Genomic DNA, 20,824 nt, shown 5'->3' with positions numbered 1-20,824 from the left:
AAACATTCAATGAAAAGCTAGTAGTGGAGTTAATTATTCGTGATTTATTCTCCCGGTGCATGAATGAGAATGAGAGGGTATTCTAGATCAATTGATTAGGGGCAACAACTGTCCTTAGTGAACTGTGGGGTCTTCGGCGGTGGTGTTTCAACTTGCAATTTCCTTTGGGTCTCAGTCATGTTGAGATTGAACTAGATGCTGAACTAGTGGTTACTATGATTCATAGAAAGTTCAGTTACAGGTATTTTCTTTGCATCGGTCATTGGACATGTCTGCATCCCAACGTGTCCATATTCACCATACAAAACTTTAATCCATTAATGAAGGTAGGTGGCCGATGACCCAAATATCCTACTGCGAGCTTCGGCATTTCTTATAATTGAACAGCTATTGTAATTAGATTAGGATGCGTGCAATTTGTTGATTTTGTTCCACTTTTTATTATATTATAAAAGACTTATAATCTGATATGATAATGAAATAAGTAATGTTACTTTAGTAATATAATACTATAATATATAAATATTTGAATTTTTTTTTTTCAATTGATGCATAAGTTTTTATAAAATTTGTATCAAATTGAAATATAAGCGTTTCCATTTCACTTGAAATAGAGAGACTCAGTACGTCATACAACACATAGTAGGGGTGCTCATCAAACCGCGTAAACCGCACCAAAACAATCTGCAAAATGGCATAACCGCATTGCACTGCAAGTAATAGTGCACCGCACCCTTCTATATATTAATATTTTTAATATTAAATATATTATTAATAGTTTAATAACCCTAGTTTTCAAATATATATATATATATATATATATATATATATATATATATATATATATATATATATATATATAGTTTGATAACCTTAGCAAGTATTGATTAAGAAAGTCAGTCCAAAATAAATAAAAACTAGCTCAATAGTTTAAAATTTGGACCAAAACAAAGGGAAAAATTAGTTTTGAGCTGAGCAAAAAAAACCAAAAATTTGAAAAATATACCAACTTCGAATTATTCAAATCGCATTTTATACACTGCACCACATATATGACCGCAAAAATGAGGTGCGGTGCGGTTATGGTTTTGGCTAAATTTTAAACCGCACTACACCACACCGCACTGCACATGTGATCGCAAAAATAAGGTACAGTGCAGTTATGATTTTAGCTAAACCAGATCGCAAAGTGCGGTGCTAAAAATGACCCAAAATCGCACCGCAAACACCCCTCTCACATAGCCCTCATATTATTTTAGACTATGATGTTTATCAAACTATTATTGAAGGTTATGTCCCCTTAAAAAAAAAAAAAAAAAAAAGAATGAGAGATGATTGTATCCTAACAGCGCCGGCCCTAGGCTTAGGCCAATTAGGCCATTACCTAGGGCCCCTCACTAGAGAAGGCCCCAAATTTGGGGGCAAATTTATTTATTTATTTTTATATATAAATATTTTTAAGAGATATTAAAACATTTTAGTTTACATTTTTTTTACTATTAAGAACGCTAAAAGAATTAAGTAATGCTAGAGATAGAGATAAGACAAATTTAAATATATAAGTCTTACAAATAGACGTATTACTAATCACAAGTAACTTAAATAGGAAAATATTAAAAATACTATAAATTTTACTACATAACTTTTATTTATTTAATTATTTTTATACAAGATAAAAATTCTACTCTAACATAATCTAAGTGTATATGTGTGGAAAACTCCCTTCTAGAGACTTAAATATCGGTCATTGCCTCCCACACCCCACACTCCACAAGAACTTATACTTGTGGAATGATCACTGCATTAAGGGTGCGTGGTGGTCTTCATAACTTTTATAATTTGATGTGACAATAAATATGATAGGTAGATTTCAACAAACTATTTAATGTATTTTTGAATTAATATTTGTGATTGGTGATATATCTTTGTAATTCTCATGTTGTAAATTTTATAATATTTCTAGTATTTTTGTAAGCCTCATGTCATTGATCACATTTATTACAACACCAGTTTGTAGTAAAATTTGTTATAACTTTAGTATTTTCTCAAAAAAAATCATATTAAAAATTAAAAAGAATGAATTTAAAAAAATTAATATATAAAATGCTAGTTAAATATTATTTAAGTGACAACATAAATGCCCCATTTTAAGATTTAGCTTTAGACCTCCGAAATGCTTGGGCAGCCCTGTATCCTTAAATGGAAAAAATAATTTGTAAAAATCAAAGACAATTATTAGCCATTTCTAGAACAAGAAAGAAAGATACTAGAAGATAAATTTTTAGAAAACAAAAAATCAAGCAATGTCACTTTAGTAAATTGAAATTGTAAGGTCCCATTGTAACTTGTAAAGGTTGTAATCTTCCTTCGATTTAATTGAGGTGGACAGTATAATCTCAAAATCTACACTAGGGTCATCCCAAACAGTACATAGATGGAACGAGTGGACCTAATGAAAGAAAAATGGAATACTACATTCCCTATCAATCTAATAAAATATCTCATATTCTCATCTGTACATCTTAAGTTATGTGCGTACTCAAATTTCTACACTCCACTAGACCTAGTGTTAGAGCTCACAATATATTTATAAAGTGGGTACTCACAAGTTATAATCAAATTAAAAAAAAAAAAAACCTTTTTTTGCAGTTCTCCTTTGTTCCTCAAAGTTGGTTCTTTCATTATCTTTATCAAATTTATGGCCGAATCATATCAGGAATAGGAAAGGTTAAAGTCAAAAGACTATGTAAGAGGCAGTGCCAAACATGGCAATTCCCTTTCCCATTCTTTGCTATGGAACCTCCCCAGTCCACATCCTTGCCTCTTTTTCATGTGAATCATTGAAACCATATTCCTTTTATATGTCCTAGATTTCAAATTTGAATCACACCATGATCGTAGGTGCCTACTCCACTTCCTTCCTTTTCCTTTTCCCTTTTTCAATTTTGAGTTTTTTCTTTCAAACTTCCAATCCCATTAATTAATTGCATCATAAATTTTCCTTTAATAATATCTATTTCTTGAAAAATTATCAGATAATTCCAAAATATGGTGCTATCCTACTCCGTCTTTTTCATATTAATGAAGATTACACAAATAAATTTAATTAATGAGACTTATTATTAAGTGAGTAGAGAAAGTATTATATTATTTTCTCGAAAGACTAAATAATATTTATCACCATTAACAAAACTATACATGAATGAATTTTAATTGTGGATTTTAATTAGTACAACTGGTAAAGTCTTTAATAGTTGAATAAGAGATTTGATATTCAATCCCCACTTATCCAAAAAAACCGATTGTTATCTTGGTATAATAATAAAGAACATAATTATCAATAGCAGACACAATATGTTAAAACTCTATAAAAAAATAATAAACTCCAATTAATTGGGCTTAAATATGAAGTGCAATCCGTTGGGACTTCATTCATGGACAGAACCACCATTGGACTAGGGGGGACAATGACCCCCCAATTTTTTTTTAAAATACTATTATATATATATATATATATTGTACTAATTTTAGCAATTTTGTTCTATAAAATTATATTTATTTCCCTTTAACAACATTATTGATTATTTTAAGAGTAATACTATACTCACAAAATTTTTTATAACATTTTTACAAACTTTTTTGGTAGCAAATTCTTATTAGTTTGCATGTGGGCCCATCACTCACATCATTTTTTTACTTAGCAATAACCACTTATCACATTAGTAATTTATAAAAAAAACTTGTAACTTTAGTATTTTTTTCATTTTAGTGACCATAAAAAAGTTTATAAATCTGAAATCTTTAAAAAAAAAATAGAAGTCCAATAAAAAAAAGGTTCAACAACAAAAATTACCAGTAAAACTAAAAAAAAATTAAGCTCAATTAACTAATTTTATCCAAAATAAATAACTCTGCCCTTTAAAAAATTATAAACAAAAATAATTTTGTCCTTATCTATATAGAAAAAAAAATCTAAGCAACTAAATAGTAGAGTTAAAGGTTGAAATCATCACACACAATCAACAGTAAAACTGCTTCCTAACTCAAAATTTTGGCTCCATCCCTAACTTCATTTTTAATTTTAGAAATGTCAATTTTTTGTAACACAATGTAGCCTGTTAGACAGCCTTTTGGAACTGGAATGACCCATCTTCGTCTCCTCTTTTTCTTCTTGGATTTTTTCTAGGATGTTTCTTCTTAATATATTATTCATTAAAAAAAAAAAAAAAAAGTGCGGTCAAAATTGAAGCTGAGTCATGTTATACGTATTAATAGGCAAAATCTAAAAAAAGACTTACAAGTTGGACTCTCAAAGTTGGCCCATCTTTACATGCTTTGAGTACAAACTTGCAAGTTGACAGCCATCACCATTACTTGGAAAAAAGAAAACCACAGCCATCGCCATACCCTTTGTGCAAACAGCGCTAGCTAATCATTTCATGCATGTTAATTCAAACTAATTACCATTACTTTCCCATTCTAGATATCAAAAATAAAACAACCTTCCTACAAAAAAAAAAAATTCACACTCACAATTTACTTCATTTGAGCCCATCACAGATTCACAATACAAAAGTAGAGAGAGTATACAAAATTTTGGATTATAAAAAGCAAAAAAGAGAAATAAATGCAGCTCTACTCAATGGGATGGTTCAGTTGGCAAGATTTGGGTACTTTGTTTAATCCACTTAGATTTGAGTTTCACTGTTAGTAGTTCTTCGTTGGTAGACATTCATAAGAGTTGGCTCGCGAGTTTTAACTTGAGTGCCTTGTCTGAACTGGCGTAACTTAGCTAATTTTGTATTTTCTTTTAACTAAAAAAAAAAAAACCTCTTCAAGATAAATAAAAAATTTATAAAAATAAAGAAACGAAGAGAAAATAAAAGCAAAGTATAGCATAAAATAAAAAAACTTGGGGTTGGAATGGAGGGGTAGCTTTAGTAAAATTGTAGAGAACCGAGGCTTTTTTGTAAAACTTTTTCCTAAATGGCCTGAAAACTCTGAAACGAGAACGAAAAGTCATAAACAAAAGAAAAGCAAAAAATGCAAAACCTTCCTGTGTCTATATATAAAAAAATCTGACACACACTCTCTCTCTCTATGTCTTTCTCAATGAGTCTTTGCTTTGCTTTTTCCCTGGTATAAAAAAGACAGCTAGAAATAATGGCGGTTGTGTTTTGATTGATTGTAGCAGAGAGAGAAAAAAAAAAACCAGAGAGAGAGAGAGAAACTGGTAAAGCAATAGTGAATAGTGATAGCAGAGGTACCAAACAACGCAGTAGTAGTACTACTAGTAGTAATAGAGATAGAGAGAGAGAGGACTACTTAGTACAGCCACTACCACTACTACCTTCACCACAAAACCCATTACACTCTTTTAGTTTCAACTAAGCCTCCATTTCCATTAGTAGAAAGTAAGAACAAACGCAACCACACCCCAAATCCAGTCCATGCAAATATAGAAAGATATGGTCTTTTTGAAGAAGGCCTACCCATGTTTCTGAACAGTGATCAGTAATTTATTATCTGGGAGGAAAAAAAAAAAATTTGCTTTTGTTGGCTGTTTGTGTTTAGCTCTCTTCTGGGTTGGTTTTGAATTGGGATCTGTGCTTTGTAGTGAAGCCAGCTTTGGTGCATTGAAGCTGAGATCTGGTCTCTTATTGGCATATTTAAGTGTTTTTGGTTTCTGGGTTTTCTTGGTTTTGTGAGTTTGGGGCTAAAAATTCAGGTCTTGGAACTAGCCAGCTGGGTGGAACTGCAAGCAAAGCAAAAAAAAAAAGCCAAAAGCTTTTTTTTTTTTTTTGTGAGCTGGGATTTGGAGCTGTAATAGTGTAATGTTGAGGTCTATAATTTGGTGAAGTTTTTTTGTTTTTGTCTTGTACCATGAAGTTGTGGGTTCAAAGTTTGAATCTTTGGGGGTTGTGGGTGAGGATTGTAAGGTGCGGATGAGGCTCAAATCGACTGTGCTTTGTAGTGGAACCGGTTTCGGTTGAAGATTCCGAAGTGGGTTTTTGGGTTTGGGTTTTTGGTGTCTTTGCATGAAGTTTCTTAGTCTATAGGTTTGGTCTCTTTGAAAGGTTTTGGTTGTTAAAAGGAGAGAGAGAGAGAGAGAGAGAGAGAGAGAGAGGGAAAGGTAAAAAGACATGGTATTGTGCAGTGAAAGAGGAGGTAAAGAAAGTGATTATTCAGTGATTTTGGTGTTTTTTAGGGGTACTTCGGTGCTTAGTAGTTCTGATTAAGATTGGATTTTTGGATATAATTAGTTTTGAGCTAAAGTAGTACTAGATTTGAACTACTTTTGGAATATCTGCAGGAATGAGGCTCTCTTCAGCAGGTTTTAGTCCTCAATCCCAGGAAGGTATGGCAATTAATTTCTTGCAGATTTGGTAATTTCTTTTATTCTGAGTCTCTCTCTCTCATCAATTTTTTTGGGGGAACATGTCAATGGGTACTCACTGTGATTTCTGAGAAATATCATGATAGGGATGGAAAATAAAAATGCTGAAAATCCAAGAGAGCTATAATTTAATGTTTGTGTTTTTTTCCTCCTTTTGTTTTTGCTTCTTGGACACCACCTGAAAACTTTTAATGTTTACTGCTATAGCTTCTTCTCTCTCCTCCATATTCTGAGCAACCAGGTCCAAAATATTAATTTGGCTGCATCTTGCTGAATTTCTGTCTGTTTCTTGTCCTTTGGGGTTTGGTTTTTTATGTTATAGCCATCACTTAGTATCTTAATTTGGTTCCTGAACTTAACATTTACCATGATGGGATGGCCATGAAGCCATGCTGATGGAATTCTCAAGTAATTTCCAAATTTTGTATATAGTTACATGTATTCTTCATGGAACTCTTTGTCACAGAAACAAATTTTGCAGGTGAACAGAGAGTTCTAAACTCTGAACTTTGGCATGCCTGTGCGGGTCCTCTTGTTTCACTACCGGCTGTTGGAAGCCGTGTTGTTTACTTCCCCCAGGGTCATAGTGAACAGGTTAGTATATTTGAGTTGAGATGTAAATGACTGCAATATTGGATTTTGGAGCTGATACTGTGAAATGGGCTCCCAATTTATTAACTTCTGCCTGCTACTTAAAGATTGAATCATGAATATTGTTCTACTTTTTCTAGACAAGTAAAAATTCTGCTGTTTGATCCTTCTGCATAAATTTTCCTTTTCCTTTTGTTTCTTTTTTTGGTTTTAACTTTTCCCCACTCCATTGGATTAACATACATAGTGACTGATGATGACCTAGACAGCACTGCAAGTGCATTGGAACTGTATATATATATATATATATATAGCTTTAGATCGAGAAGTTTTTGTTTCTTCTCCCTCCCCTTTCTCATGTTCTTTGTTTGGAGTTGTTAATTTTGATAATGATGATATAAGCATGCACTAGGCCTGTTTGATTACTCTTTGTGCTTAGATGTATCTTTCCCTGTCTGCGTGCGTATATGTGTGTACTATCAATGATTATGCAAGTTCCATTAGCTTCAGCTACGATTTCCCTTTTTCTGGAGATCAAATCAATGTCAACCTGTCTAGTATTCTTTTTCTATTAGTAAATATTAATTTGTAACTTATGTCCATGTAGATTGATTGGTGCCTGTCCGTAATTCAGAATTTTTGAATGTTAATAGTTGAGGATAAGCATGCTTTGATTTTTTGTTTTTTTTTGTTAAAGCCAGATTCATCATTAGGAGTTGAATGATTCATATACATTGAAATGAGATATAATAATCATATACCAACCTTTATATCTAAAGCATATCTTAATGGTTCAACTTAGGTTGCTGCGTCAACCAACAGGGAAGTTGATGCCCATATTCCTAACTACCCAAGTTTACCTCCGCAACTTATCTGTCAACTTCACAACGTGACCATGCATGTAAGGGTTTTCTAGCTTTGTTTGTTCTGGTTTCTGAATTATTATAGGCCAGTGCGTGATGGATCCAAATTTGTTAACTTCAGGCAGATGTTGAGACAGATGAAGTATATGCTCAGATGACCTTGCAACCTCTGAATCCGGTATGCAACTGTGTATTTATTCGCATTTTGGTTTGTTGACCATATTAATTGGTTCACATTTTGATAATGACCTTAATCTGCAGCAAGAGCAGAAGGATGCCTACCTCCCAGCAGAGCTGGGCACCCCCAGCAAACAGCCAACAAACTATTTTTGTAAAACTTTGACAGCCAGTGACACAAGCACTCATGGAGGTTTCTCTGTTCCTCGCCGAGCAGCTGAAAAAGTGTTTCCTCCACTGGTAAATATTTTTTAACTGAAGATACGGTCATCAATTTTTGATTTTCTTGTGGTTCAAAATCTCGTGTTGTTTCTCACATCAAACTTCCAACCTGCAGGACTTCTCCCAGCAGCCTCCTGCTCAAGAGTTAATTGCAAGGGATCTGCATGATAATGAATGGAAATTTAGACATATATTTCGTGGTGAGTATTTTAAGTCAACCAGTATAAAAAAGGATGATTTTTGTTGCCTTTTATTTTTTAAATTTCTTTTCAAAATCTTAGAGAAAAGAAGTGCGGTAGATGGTGAGATTTGAGTTTGAATCCTTTTAATTAGTGTAAGCCAAATGTCGACAGTTTTGTTGGCATATTTCTAGCTAATTGCACTCTTTGTAAGGGTTTTTATCATGTATAATTGAAGGTAGTGTTGTACTTTCCACAGTTCAGAGGTTGGGGTGCATTACAAGTTAAACTAAATGCTCTCTTAAAGATCGTTACCTTTTTGTTTTCATGCAGGCCAGCCCAAAAGGCACCTTCTTACAACTGGCTGGAGTGTATTTGTAAGTGCTAAAAGACTTGTTGCTGGCGATTCAGTGCTTTTTATCTGGTAGGCAGTTTGCTAATCCCCTGATATTGACATTTTCACCTTTTTTGTACTTGGATTAGGACATAGAATAATTTTTCTTTCTCATTCTCCTGTATCTCTCCCATTGCTTGTTGTATTTGTCCATTGATATTCCTGTGGTCTAGAAAACTTTTCTGGGTGATCCGAGCTATGTAACCTATTCATTGTCTTGGAAAGTCGATAAATACATCTCGGTAGGTTTAGAGAAAAGCACAATATAAAATATGTTTGGGTCCGGCCATCAGGCCCTTTTTGAGCTAAAACTTCTCTTGATGTACTTGCTGAGAAAAATCTCTGTACGTGCATCATATACTGTGTGTGCAAGGCATGGAGATTACAACTTATCTGACTCTTTCACATAACTTGCTTCTTTAAATTTATATGAACATAGATAAATATTATACATAGTGTTTTTTGGGTCAGACTGATATGTCATCTTGTTCATCAGGAATGAAAAGAATCAATTACTCCTTGGTATCCGGCGTGCTAATCGACCACAAACTGTGATGCCGTCATCAGTTTTATCTAGTGATAGCATGCACTTGGGTCTTCTTGCTGCTGCAGCTCACGCAGCTGCAACCAACAGCCGTTTTACCATATTCTATAACCCAAGGTACAATTCTTCATTGGTGGTATAAATTATATATTTTTTCAAATGACCAGCTTCCTCTAAATTAACATCAATCTTCTTTCAGAGCTAGCCCATCGGAATTTGTCATACCACTGGCCAAGTATGTTAAAGCAGTCTATCATACTCGTGTATCTGTTGGGATGCGCTTTAGGATGCTATTTGAAACAGAAGAATCAAGTGTCCGTCGGTAGGTGTCAAACCAGTTCTTGTTAGTCACTTTGTCTGCGCCTCTCTGTTTTCCTAAATTAATATTTTAATAGATCACTCTGAAGCATGTTAGCAGGCCCAGATAATCTATGAAATAGAATATTATGGAGTAAAATTATACAAAGTCTGTGATATATTAACGACTATCAACATTTTAGGGGCGAGAATGTTAAATGGATATTTAAATCCGGGTCAATGTTTTGAATATAAAATCCATGACAATGTAGAGAACAATGAGATATTTTAATCATTTGGTATTTCAATATACAAACAAAGCTCTTTGGGTAAATTGTGGTTGGATTGAATAGGCATGACGTGTGTATTACACTTGATTGAGCTCCTATTAAATGCCTTTGTGGCCGATAAATTGCTGTCTTTTTATTTGTTATCTTTGTAGCAAATAATTTTTTCCCAAGACGTTAACTTTTAAATTTGAAATATGGACTGATCATTGTATATTGTTCAGCTACATGGGTACGATAACTGGCATAAGCGACTTGGATCCTGTAAAGTGGCCAAATTCACATTGGCGCTCTGTCAAGGTTTGTTGAGAACAAATGGTGATATAATTTTTATGTATTGACAAGTAACTTGATAGAATATTACCTTGTCTAGGGCAATTTTCTTTCAGGTTAATTCTCCATCCTATTATGAATAGATCAAATTGTGAATGTTGTTATGATGGTTGCAGGTTGGCTGGGATGAATCCACAGCAGGGGATAGGCAGCCAAGAGTGTCACTATGGGAGATTGAACCATTGACAACATTCCCAATGTATCCATCTCCATTTCCTCTCAGGCTTAAGCGACCTTGGCCACCAGGACTTCCATCTTTCCATGGTACTCATCTTCTCCTACCTAGGGCTATGCATTATATTTTGACATTCTACAACGCATCTCATACTCCCATTCTCTTAAACCATCGAGGCTAAAGTTTCAACTCTCTTTGTTGATGTTTTCTGCTTTAAGGTATTAAGGATGAAGATCTGGGAGTTAATTCTCCTCTCATGTGGCTCCGTGATAATGGAGATCGTGGAATCCAATCTTTGAACTTTCAGGGAATTGGGGTCTCTCCATGGATGCAACCAAGGCTTGATGCTTCCATGCTTGGTTTGCAAACTGATATGTATCAAGCTATGGCTGCTGCTGCACTGCAGGAAATGAGAGCTGTGGATCCTTCCAAAGCACCACCTACATCCCTTTTGCAATTCCAGCAACCACAGAATCTCCAAAGTAGGTCTGCTGCTTTGATGCAGCCCCAGATGGTGCAGCACTCACAATCTCAACAGGCTTTTCTACAAGGTGTTCAGGAAAACCAGCATCAATCTCACTCTCACGCTCAAGCTCAATCACAACTTCTTCAGCAACAATTGCAGCATCAGCACTCGTTCAATAATCATCATCATCATCATCAGCAGCAGCAACAGCAACAGCAGCAGCAGCAGCAGCAGCAACAGCAACAGCAGCAGCAGCAGCAGCAACAACAACAACAACAGCAGCAGCAGCAGCAGCAGCCGCAACTGGTTGACCATCAACAGATTCCAAGTGCTGTCTCTACAATGTCTCAGTTTGCTTCATCCTCTCAATCCCAATCACCATCCTTGCAAGCAATTCCTTCTCTTTGCCAACAGCAGAGTTTTTCTGATTCTAATGGGAATCCTGTTACCAGTCCTATTGTCTCTCCTCTACACAGTCTGTTGGGTTCATTTCCCCAGGATGAATCATCCCACCTTCTCAACCTGCCCAGAACTAGCTCCTTGATATCTTCTACTACCTGGCCATCTAAGCGAGCTGCAGTTGAGCCTCTTTTCTCCTCTGGAGCTTCTCATTGTGTTCTGCCCCAGGCGGAGAAGTTGGGAATGCCTCAGGCTAACATCTCTTCAAATTCTATTTCTCTTCCACCCTTTCCTGGGAGGGAGTGCTCAATAGACCAAGGGAGCACTGACCCTCACAGCCATCTTCTATTTGGAGTTAATATAGAGCCATCAACCCTTCTAATGCAGAATGGGATGTCAGGTCTTAAGGGAGTTGGCAGCGATAGCAACTCCACAACCGTACCCTTCCCTTCCTCTAATTATATGAGTACTGCAGGCTCAGATTTCTCACTTAATCCAGCAATAACACCTTCCAGTTGCATTGATGAGTCTGGTTTCCTGCAGTCTCCAGAAAACGTGGGCCAAGTAAATCCACCAACCCGAACCTTTGTTAAGGTGGGCTGCCTTTTTGGGTTTATGTTGTGTATGCAATAGATTGTTTTTCTTAATCATATTCCTAGTATATTTAACTTTTCTTTCTTTCTTGTTTCTGATTTGACTATTGTAAATATTAACAGGTTCACAAGTCAGGGTCCTTTGGTAGGTCACTGGATATCACAAAATTTAGTAGCTACCATGAGTTGCGTGGTGAGCTGGCTCAAATGTTTGGCCTTGAAGGCGAGTTGGAGGACCCCCTGAGATCAGGCTGGCAGCTTGTATTTGTAGACCGGGAGAATGATGTTCTTCTCCTCGGTGATGACCCCTGGCCGTGAGTTTCCATCATTATTTTTTTTGCCTCTTTTATTTATAAATAAAACTGTGATAGGTGATTGATAAGACAATGCTTTTTTTTTTTTTAATTATACACCAGGGAGTTTGTAAACAGTGTGTGGTGTATCAAAATACTGTCACCACAAGAAGTGCAGCAAATGGGCAAGCGAGGTCTAGAGCTTCTGAATTCTGTACCAATTCAGAGGCTGTCCAGTAACAGCTGTGACGACTACACAGGCCGGCAGGACTCAAGAAATTTGAGCTCTGGAATAACGTCTGTGGGGTCTCTTGAGTACTAAACTATATTTAACCGGTTAAGAACCATTCTATGCTTCTGTAGTATTAGCATCTCTTCCTGCCTTATGAGGTCAAGAATTGGTGCTTAGTTCTAGCTTCTTATAAGCTAATAGTGTAATTAAATGATACACTTCTATGTTTTTCTATGCTTTTGGAATACATACTATACATATATATATTAGGAGATTAATGTTTGTCAAGATAGATATTTGTTTCTGTAGTATTGCAGTCTATTTGATGCAAGATGTTGCACTTGTTCATAAGGTGTTATTCATCTTCTCAAGTTTAACTTTACATTTTCTTATGTTTTGACATTTAACTTTTTGCATGTGGAGATAGAATCATAAGGCTTCAATTTTATGTGATGGATATCTATATCAGCCAGGGGTTGAAAACAACTCTATGCTTTCTGTTGTTATTGAAACAGCCTGTTGTGTTTTGTAGGGTTTTTTGAGTTTTGAAAAACAAATTGAAGAATCCCATCTTTGCTCTAAATTCATCATCATATTAAAATATGCCTGGCCCAATGTATCTATCAATTGTGCTTGATCCCACTCTTTCTTTTTTTTTCTTTTTTTCTTTTTTCACGTGCACACTTTGTTTACGCATGGTTGCTTAATTTTCTATGTATCCATTGTGTAACTTTTAATTGCGGTACTACAATTATTTGAAAGATTTGAATTCCATTGACATAAGGCTTAGTCAAGATATTTATTCATGCACTTGATACTTTGAAAGTGATTGATCTAGAGAACTTACTCATTGGAATTGACGAACAGTTGTATTGCATAAAATGGATATGTTGAAAATTATAGGAAAAGCATGTGGGAATATTTTTAATCCACATGATGGGTTTTCCGTATGTCTTCCAATCTTCTATTTTATGTGTCCTATGAAGAACATGATTCTATGACATTGTATAGGATCAAATGTGATAATGATTTGTATAGTACACTCAAGTGTTAAAAAAAAATTAGAACTATTTTTTGGTATATTCATTTAAACATATGTTTTCAGTTTTTAATTAACGTTACACGTATTTTTACTCTTTAAATCTAGATAATTTAGGACATGACTTGTTTTCCGTGAGGGGGTAAAGTTGAATAGTATTCAGCTGAATGATCATGTGATCCCCAAAATGTGTCCCTAATAGATAGGGGCCAGTTATGTCGGCAAAGTCTGACACGTGCCTCACGTGTTGTCCTTACCCCAATGCCCTATATTTATGTGATCCTTATTCTATTTTCCATTTTTCGTTTGTTGATGAGGATAAAACTTGAATCAATTTGGGGCAAGGGAGATATATCTCATTCAGGGTGTGGGACTAGGTGGCCACTGTGTAAAGGTGAAATTGAAGGTTGGTTTGTGTATTTTTCTGATGCCATGTTGTGGGGCTATGAGTAATAGATGGAACTTTTTGATGGATGGAATGGTGACAAGGTAGGGCACTACCCAATAATAATAATAGTAACCCATTAAAAGGTAAGGTTGGCATTTCAACAACCCCAACCCCACTTTTTATATTTGTGGTGGGGACGTTTTCTAGAGCTTATATGTATTTGTACCTCCTCCTCCTCCTCCTCACCTTTAAATTTTTGATTGACCCCAAAGCCCTCAAGCACAACATGACCAAAAAGGACTGATATTTTTCTTGTTTAGCATGTGCGAGATACGATTCACTCACCGTGTGTGGTTTCTTTTTCGTGTGAATTCTAATTTCGCTCACAAGGTTTTTTCTTCTTACACGGTGAATCTCAATTTCTTGCAAAGAGTCTTGAAACTTAACTAGTTGACACTTTTTAGTATTTTCAAGTGAGACATTCTAAGTTTAAATTTGCACTCTCTGTTGTAACTATTAAAAAAAAAAAAACCCCAATTTCTTGCAAAGAGCCTTGAAGTTTTAACTCTAGGCTACCCTTCTCTGAAAGCTCTGCGGGACCACCTACCACTAGTCTTTGGCCGGAGGGGTTAATTGCACAAAAATGCTGGGATGCAGGCTGGTTGGCACTTTCTGGTATTTTGAGTTTTTCTCTCTCTCTCTCTCTCTCTCTCTCTCTCTCCCCCCCCCCCCCCCACTCTCTAGTCCCAAAAATAAAAAATTGATTTGAATCTCTCCTGTCTAGTAAAGTGGTGGAGTTTAAGGCATGCCTTGGGCGTGTTGATTATGTGACATTGGGGTGTCAAATATGAAACCTGTTTCAAGTTAGGGTGCCAAATATAATGGCAATTCCAAGTCTAGTGCTGTGCACATGCTCGCTGGCTATATAAATATTTACTACATGGGATACTAGTACTATGTGATGAATAGAAAGTATTTACTACATTGGATACTGATTCTATGTGACGAATAGAAAAATGAAAAATAGGTTGGGTGTGTATAAAATTATCAAAAACAATATATAATATGTGCATAGATGTGCGTAAAGGTTATATTATGATAATATATCTAGCCTAACATGTATAGTTTGAAAGTGCAACTTGTGTATCATCAGCAAATATCTGCCTGTTTACAGACATTTTACAGGTAAAACAGGATAGATAATTGTTTTCCATGGTTTTCTTAGTGAGAGCAAAAACTCAGAGCTAAACATGAGTTGGATGCTAACACTTCTTAAACCCTGCTCACCATATTATTTGTGTAGTATGCATTAAAGTAACTTTTAGTCAAGAGAAGCAATGAAAATCTCCGGCATAGCATTTTAGATTTGAAGTCTTGATGAACCTCTAAGTCATCGCTCAAAAAACCATTCGAATTTCCAAGAATTGCAATTTCCTGTCACAAACTTTAAACTCAAAGAATACAGTTGCTGCAACACAAGTTACAAAACATGCAGGCTTGTGATACTGATTATATGGATTTGATTGGATAAACGTGTCATAACTAAACTTAAATAAGTGATCTCGAGGAGTTTCAATTATAATTTGACTAGTTTTTTTTAAAGTGTAGTTCACTCATTTTATATATGCCATTGTGTCTTCCTATTCTCTTACTTTTAACTTAAGCCAATGCAGTACTTCGTATGGTGAAATCTTTAGTGTTTCATCATGTGCATGGCAATGTGGCATGTTAGCTTATTAGGGCCTAATAAACCAATAATTTGGGGTTTTGCTTAAATTCCAAGCGAACCTACAAAGAGTTAGAAGGTGGTGAGAAGAATTATGATACTCCTACATTGTTAGGTTTGCACCTATTCGTAAGGTTGGAGTTTTCTTCAGGGGTCCTACGCTAACATATCCACAGTACCTAAAATGATAGTGACCAAACACTCTAAACTCTGTTTTTCATCCAAGTTCTTGGTCCAGCTCAAGTTCAGACACTGCTGCAATCAAATGGGGTCAGCCTGTGTACTGTAAGTCTGTAATCTATGAAGACTACTGACTATCCAGCTTATCTGAGTGATATTGCTTCACTAATACAATTTATGAGGTAGTCCTGACCACTATGAGATTAAAACATTAAAAAAAAAGTGTTAGTACATAGACACATGTCTACCCTAAATCTAATCACCAATATTATAAGAACATTAAGGCCTTGCTTCTTTTTTTTATTTTTTTTTTTTAGAGTGAAGATATATTCAAGCATTCAAACTCGTGCCACTGAAAGAAAAAAAAAATTCAAATATTTATTTATTTATTTATGGCTATGTATATAGTGGAGGGGATTAGTGGGGTTTGAACTCTAGTGTTTAGCACTAAAAAAAAATGCTGGAAGTTTGGAACCATTGAGATATTCCTCGAACCTTAGACATTTATTCATTATGTTGTTGAATTGACACTAATTAAATTTATTCTCACACTAATTACCTTATTAGTTTTTTTAAAAGGAAGAAAAAGAAAAATGATAGTGATTTTAGCAATTTTATTTTGTTTAGAGTCTTTATTTAGACCTATTTGTTTTTTTTTGAAAGGGAGATTTCATTCAAAATCACATCATAAACAATGACACGAGACGACACAGAAGTTAGAACCAAGTAATACACCCAAAAACATCATACACGGACACTAGAAACATCAAAACGCTATAAGCAAAAGCTAGCTAGAAAGCTAGACAATAAAGCCAAGTACCCCTAGGAGCTAGGACATCGTACCTGTTTAACTTTGAGTATGAATGGATATTTTATTGATTGTGGCTGATAAAATCACAATTTTCACAATTAAGACCGATTTACAATTGTGGCTGATTGTGGCATTTATCCAATAACATAACTGCACTTGGAATGTAAAGTTAAGACCGACTTACAATTATTGCATCTCTCAAAAAAAAATTCACAACTATATTCTTCCCAAATCAGAATTTTGAAAAAGTAAAGATTGTGTTACAAAATTTGGCAAACAAAAAAAAAATGTTCCGAATTTATATTATATAGTGACATGTTAAGGGAGTTATAACTCAATTGATATTTTTTAGTATTTTCAATAAAGACATACACAATTCAAATCTTTCTATATTTATTGTAACTATTGAATTATCATTGAAATAAAATCACACACAACATAAATAGAACATGTTTTTTTCTACAGTAAAAAAATCCAGCATTGATGAACAGCAACAACCAAAAATAGCAGCAATTAATCAATAATAGGCAACAGCTCATACCCATCATTAATGTAGTTAGATGCAAAAATAAGAGAATTTCCATGCACAAACAATTGAACTGGCGCCAACCTCTTGGGGTGAAAGTGACACCTTCATTCAAATATGTAAGCAATAATTCATTTCAAATTGGATGATAGCATGTGCAAGTGATGATGCTACTACATGCAATAACAAAAGGCCCCATAGAGTTAACCAGTAAAATCGGATTGAAATTCGGAGCAATACTTAGGACTATTATACCATATAATAAAAAATTAATAGTTAAGATTAAAAATTACAAGTCACTTTTAATCTTAGCCTTTGAATAATTTTTTTTTAACCTTTAATTTTAACCATTACTTTTACACTTTATTTTTTAACTTTTTTCTTATCCACCCATAGTTAATTGTACGGTACAAACTATTGCACCAGAACTCAATCCAGTAAAATCACCATCTGTTCATTTGTAGTTGCTGCAACCAATAAAATATTATCTTTACCGAATTGTAGGACGTGAATGAAAAAAAAAAAAAAAATCCACCAAATTTATTGAATGGCTATGACTAAAAAAAACAAAGGAGAATTTTATTACTATCTTGAATTGTTTGTGTTAAGTGGGTTTAGGTTGGCCAAAACTGGGCCGAGCCCACTGAAAATAATGGGAGCCTGTCTCTCAGTTTTCTTATGGATACAAAGGTTTTTAATGTTTTATCTCTGTATCTCTCCAATGGGCTTTCAGGTTGTCGAGTTAGTATGTCTTGCTCTTATAAGAAGCACCACCTCCGGGTACTGATAAGTGATAACAATTTTTTGGTTCTGTATCACCCCAAAATTTCTGACTTGTGAGTCTGTCTTCAATGTGTGGGGGAGGAAGAAAGTATATTTTATTTTAAAAAATATTTCCATTTCCAAATGATTATAACAGTTATCATTTATTTTTAAAATTAAAAAAAAAAACTAAATATTTATATTAATTAATTAAGAGCAAAATTTAATTACAAAATTGGTTGTAACTTAAAGTTACAAACTTACTCTATCTTTTTGTTGGAGGTGAACTTTGACAAATCTACCATTGGAATACATCTTCTTCTTATATCCTCTATGCTTGCAAAATTTCTAGGAAATTAAAGATTAATAGCTATGTTATCAATAAATTGTTTAAATAACAAGTTTTGGTAGTTTAGAATTATGCATAAAATATAAGCTTATAGCTCATATAATAAATAGTATCCGATTGACAACAATTTTGACATGTATTAAGATTGTAAAGATTATGCAATTCAACGGTTAGATTTTCAAAATATGCAATAATGTTTATTTTATTGGATAAGGTTGTAGTTTTAGAAGTTAAATTTTGTTCATTAATTAATTGTTGTCTCCCTAGTGTACTGTCCTAATTTTGTTGAAAATTGTCATGTTGTAAGACCTCGTATTTCGCGTCATGCTCATATTGGTGTCAAGGTGGTATTACATGCATTGGGTGCATGTTTCCCTCCTTACATGGAAGCGGACCCCACAACTTGATGCATGGTAGAGGTCCACCTCATGTGAGAGGGGGATATAAGCATTTGATACATGATAAATTTTCTCCTTTGGGCAGTGCAGCATGCTCGCAACAACCTCGCGTGGACATGCAGTTAAGGCCATGGCATGCCCGCATGCACGCTACCTAAGCCATGGCAGGCCAGGGTGGGCGGCCAACTTAGGTCGTGTTGGTGACAGTGGATGTATCTGTGTCCAATTATGATTTTTAATCTTTACAATTTATATGTGAGACAATCCCCCGAAGTTTTTGGCTCTTGTATTTCAGCTGCATTAAGGAGTCCCCTAAACTCCATGCTTTTCCCCATGATATGTTCTCGTCAATATCAATTTCCAACAATCTGGAATGTATATTGGTTTGAAATTTACATAACCAAACTTGAAAACCAGGTTTTAGAATGAAATTTCATCAACTGACGGCATTAATTCTAGTGATTTGATTAACCTCGGTAATCATTAAATCTAGGGCTGTTCAGCAAGTGTACTAGATTTAATTATCATACGATTTAGCAAGTCCAGCCAAAATTGCATGCAAGGACATGTATAATCTCACGGTAGGCTTGTTGAAAACACATTAGTTAAGATATTACTACAAGTCTACAAGGTCTAAGAATTAGAAGTTTTTATGCCCGGTATATTTGTTTTTTAGTAAGACCACAGAAAAGAAATGTAAGCCTCTTCGTTCCTTTGCTTTCTTTTCCTTTTGGCTGCTTCTTTTAAGGTCCCAAAACAGCATTGTATATGTAGCCGATGACGGCGATTCTAGGAATTTTTTTTAAGGTGGTCATTAAGGAGAATTCACGACCATAATAATTTTCTTAGTACTTTTTTTTAATGAAAAATGAAATTATAGATTATTTTTATGTAATGAGTTGAATGAGTGAATAGATTAAGGATTTTTATTTTTATTTTTATTTTTAAATAAGCTTATTGTTGAATAATTTGTTGACTTGTCGTTTGGTTTAGTCTCGTTTTTAATTGGATTTTTTTTGGCTATTTTTTTTTTTGTTGTTATTAAGCTTTTTTTTTTTGGTTTAAGGGGTTAAGGATTATGTTTAGGAGCCAAAATTATTTTTGGAATAATACTACGTCCACAATATTTTCGCAACAAATCTTATACAATAACTTGTTATTAGTAGGTTTAAATGTGATGTCAGTGTTGGGCCTAAATTAAAATAGTAATTGCTTACTTTATATAGGATTTGTTGTGAAATTCATTTTCGCAACAAATCTTATACAACAAGTTGTTATTAGTAGGTTTAAATGTAATATCGGTGTTGGACCCAAATTTAAATAGTAACTGCATACTACATAGGATTTGTTGTGAAATTGCTGTAGATGTAACATTACTCTTATTTTTGTTAAACTCAAATTCTTGTGATTGTCAAGTCATATATTTAACAATTTTATTAAGGACTGGCTTAGAGGTGGAGCGCCACTATAGCCGTTAATTAAAAATCTTGTAATTCAGTGATATTACCTACTCTTCGGTGTTAAAATCCTCTCTCTCCTATTGTTGTAACCATCGAATTTTATATATATATATATATATATAATTGTTACCTTTAGTTGCAACTCTTTTGGTTTTATTCTGTTTAGAGAACAAGTTTGTGCGTGGCTAATATAAGCAGTTTTTAAATTCATGTCTTTGTGCATCTTTGACTTTTTAGATTACCTTTGAGTAGATATAAAAAGGGCGGTTCTTGGCGTGAAAGTCATGGGCATAGTATGAATATGACAACAGCTGAGTAACTGTACATGCTTATACTCTTTGAAAAGTAAATTGGAGTTCCGTTTTTTTAAATTGGATGCTTCTTCTTTGGATGCTGAATACCCTGTACCAATTTCGGGAATATTCAAATTCTTGACCCTGCAGGCACCATATGTTTGACTGACCTCTGACAACCACACCATAATTCATCATGAGATGCAAGAGCAGCAGAGCCCTTTGTCATTTAATAATCTAACCATCATATTGTGGTATGGGAGTGATGCTAAAATATTATTGTCAAAGTAGATGCATTCCTCGATCTTCACCATATTCTTCAATCAAAAGACACTTATGTTAGTCTTCTGCAAATTTTCTATTTGGTGTGCTATTTGTGATTTTTATTTTTCTTGCTTGCTTGTTGAATTTGAGAGCACCTATAACATAAAATAACTATGAACAATTCCA

The 20,824-nt window shown here is 34.5% G+C and overlaps 1 protein-coding gene across 1 annotated transcript; it reads left to right on the top strand.

Moving 5' to 3' along the window:
• Positions 1-5,104: 5,104 nt before the first annotated feature.
• On the top strand, positions 5,105-12,734 carry LOC142636208 (auxin response factor 6). The gene is made up of 15 exons (XM_075810339.1): positions 5,105-6,168; positions 6,314-6,358; positions 6,879-6,991; positions 7,791-7,889; positions 7,973-8,029; positions 8,113-8,268; positions 8,366-8,450; positions 8,763-8,853; positions 9,320-9,484; positions 9,567-9,689; positions 10,176-10,251; positions 10,401-10,548; positions 10,678-11,918; positions 12,041-12,231; positions 12,334-12,734. The coding sequence occupies exons 1-15, from the start codon at positions 6,144-6,146 to the stop codon at positions 12,530-12,532; spliced, it is 2,814 nt and encodes a 937-aa protein (XP_075666454.1). The 5' UTR covers positions 5,105-6,143; the 3' UTR covers positions 12,533-12,734.
• The last annotated feature ends 8,090 nt before the right edge of the window (positions 12,735-20,824 follow it).

The sequence above is a fragment of the Castanea sativa genome, chromosome 5, assembly GCF_040712315.1.
Source record: "Castanea sativa cultivar Marrone di Chiusa Pesio chromosome 5, ASM4071231v1".
Classification (NCBI taxonomy): domain Eukaryota; kingdom Viridiplantae; phylum Streptophyta; class Magnoliopsida; order Fagales; family Fagaceae; genus Castanea; species Castanea sativa.
Note: the sequence above shows the minus strand (reverse complement) of the source record. Positions and strands in the feature narration are given on the sequence as shown.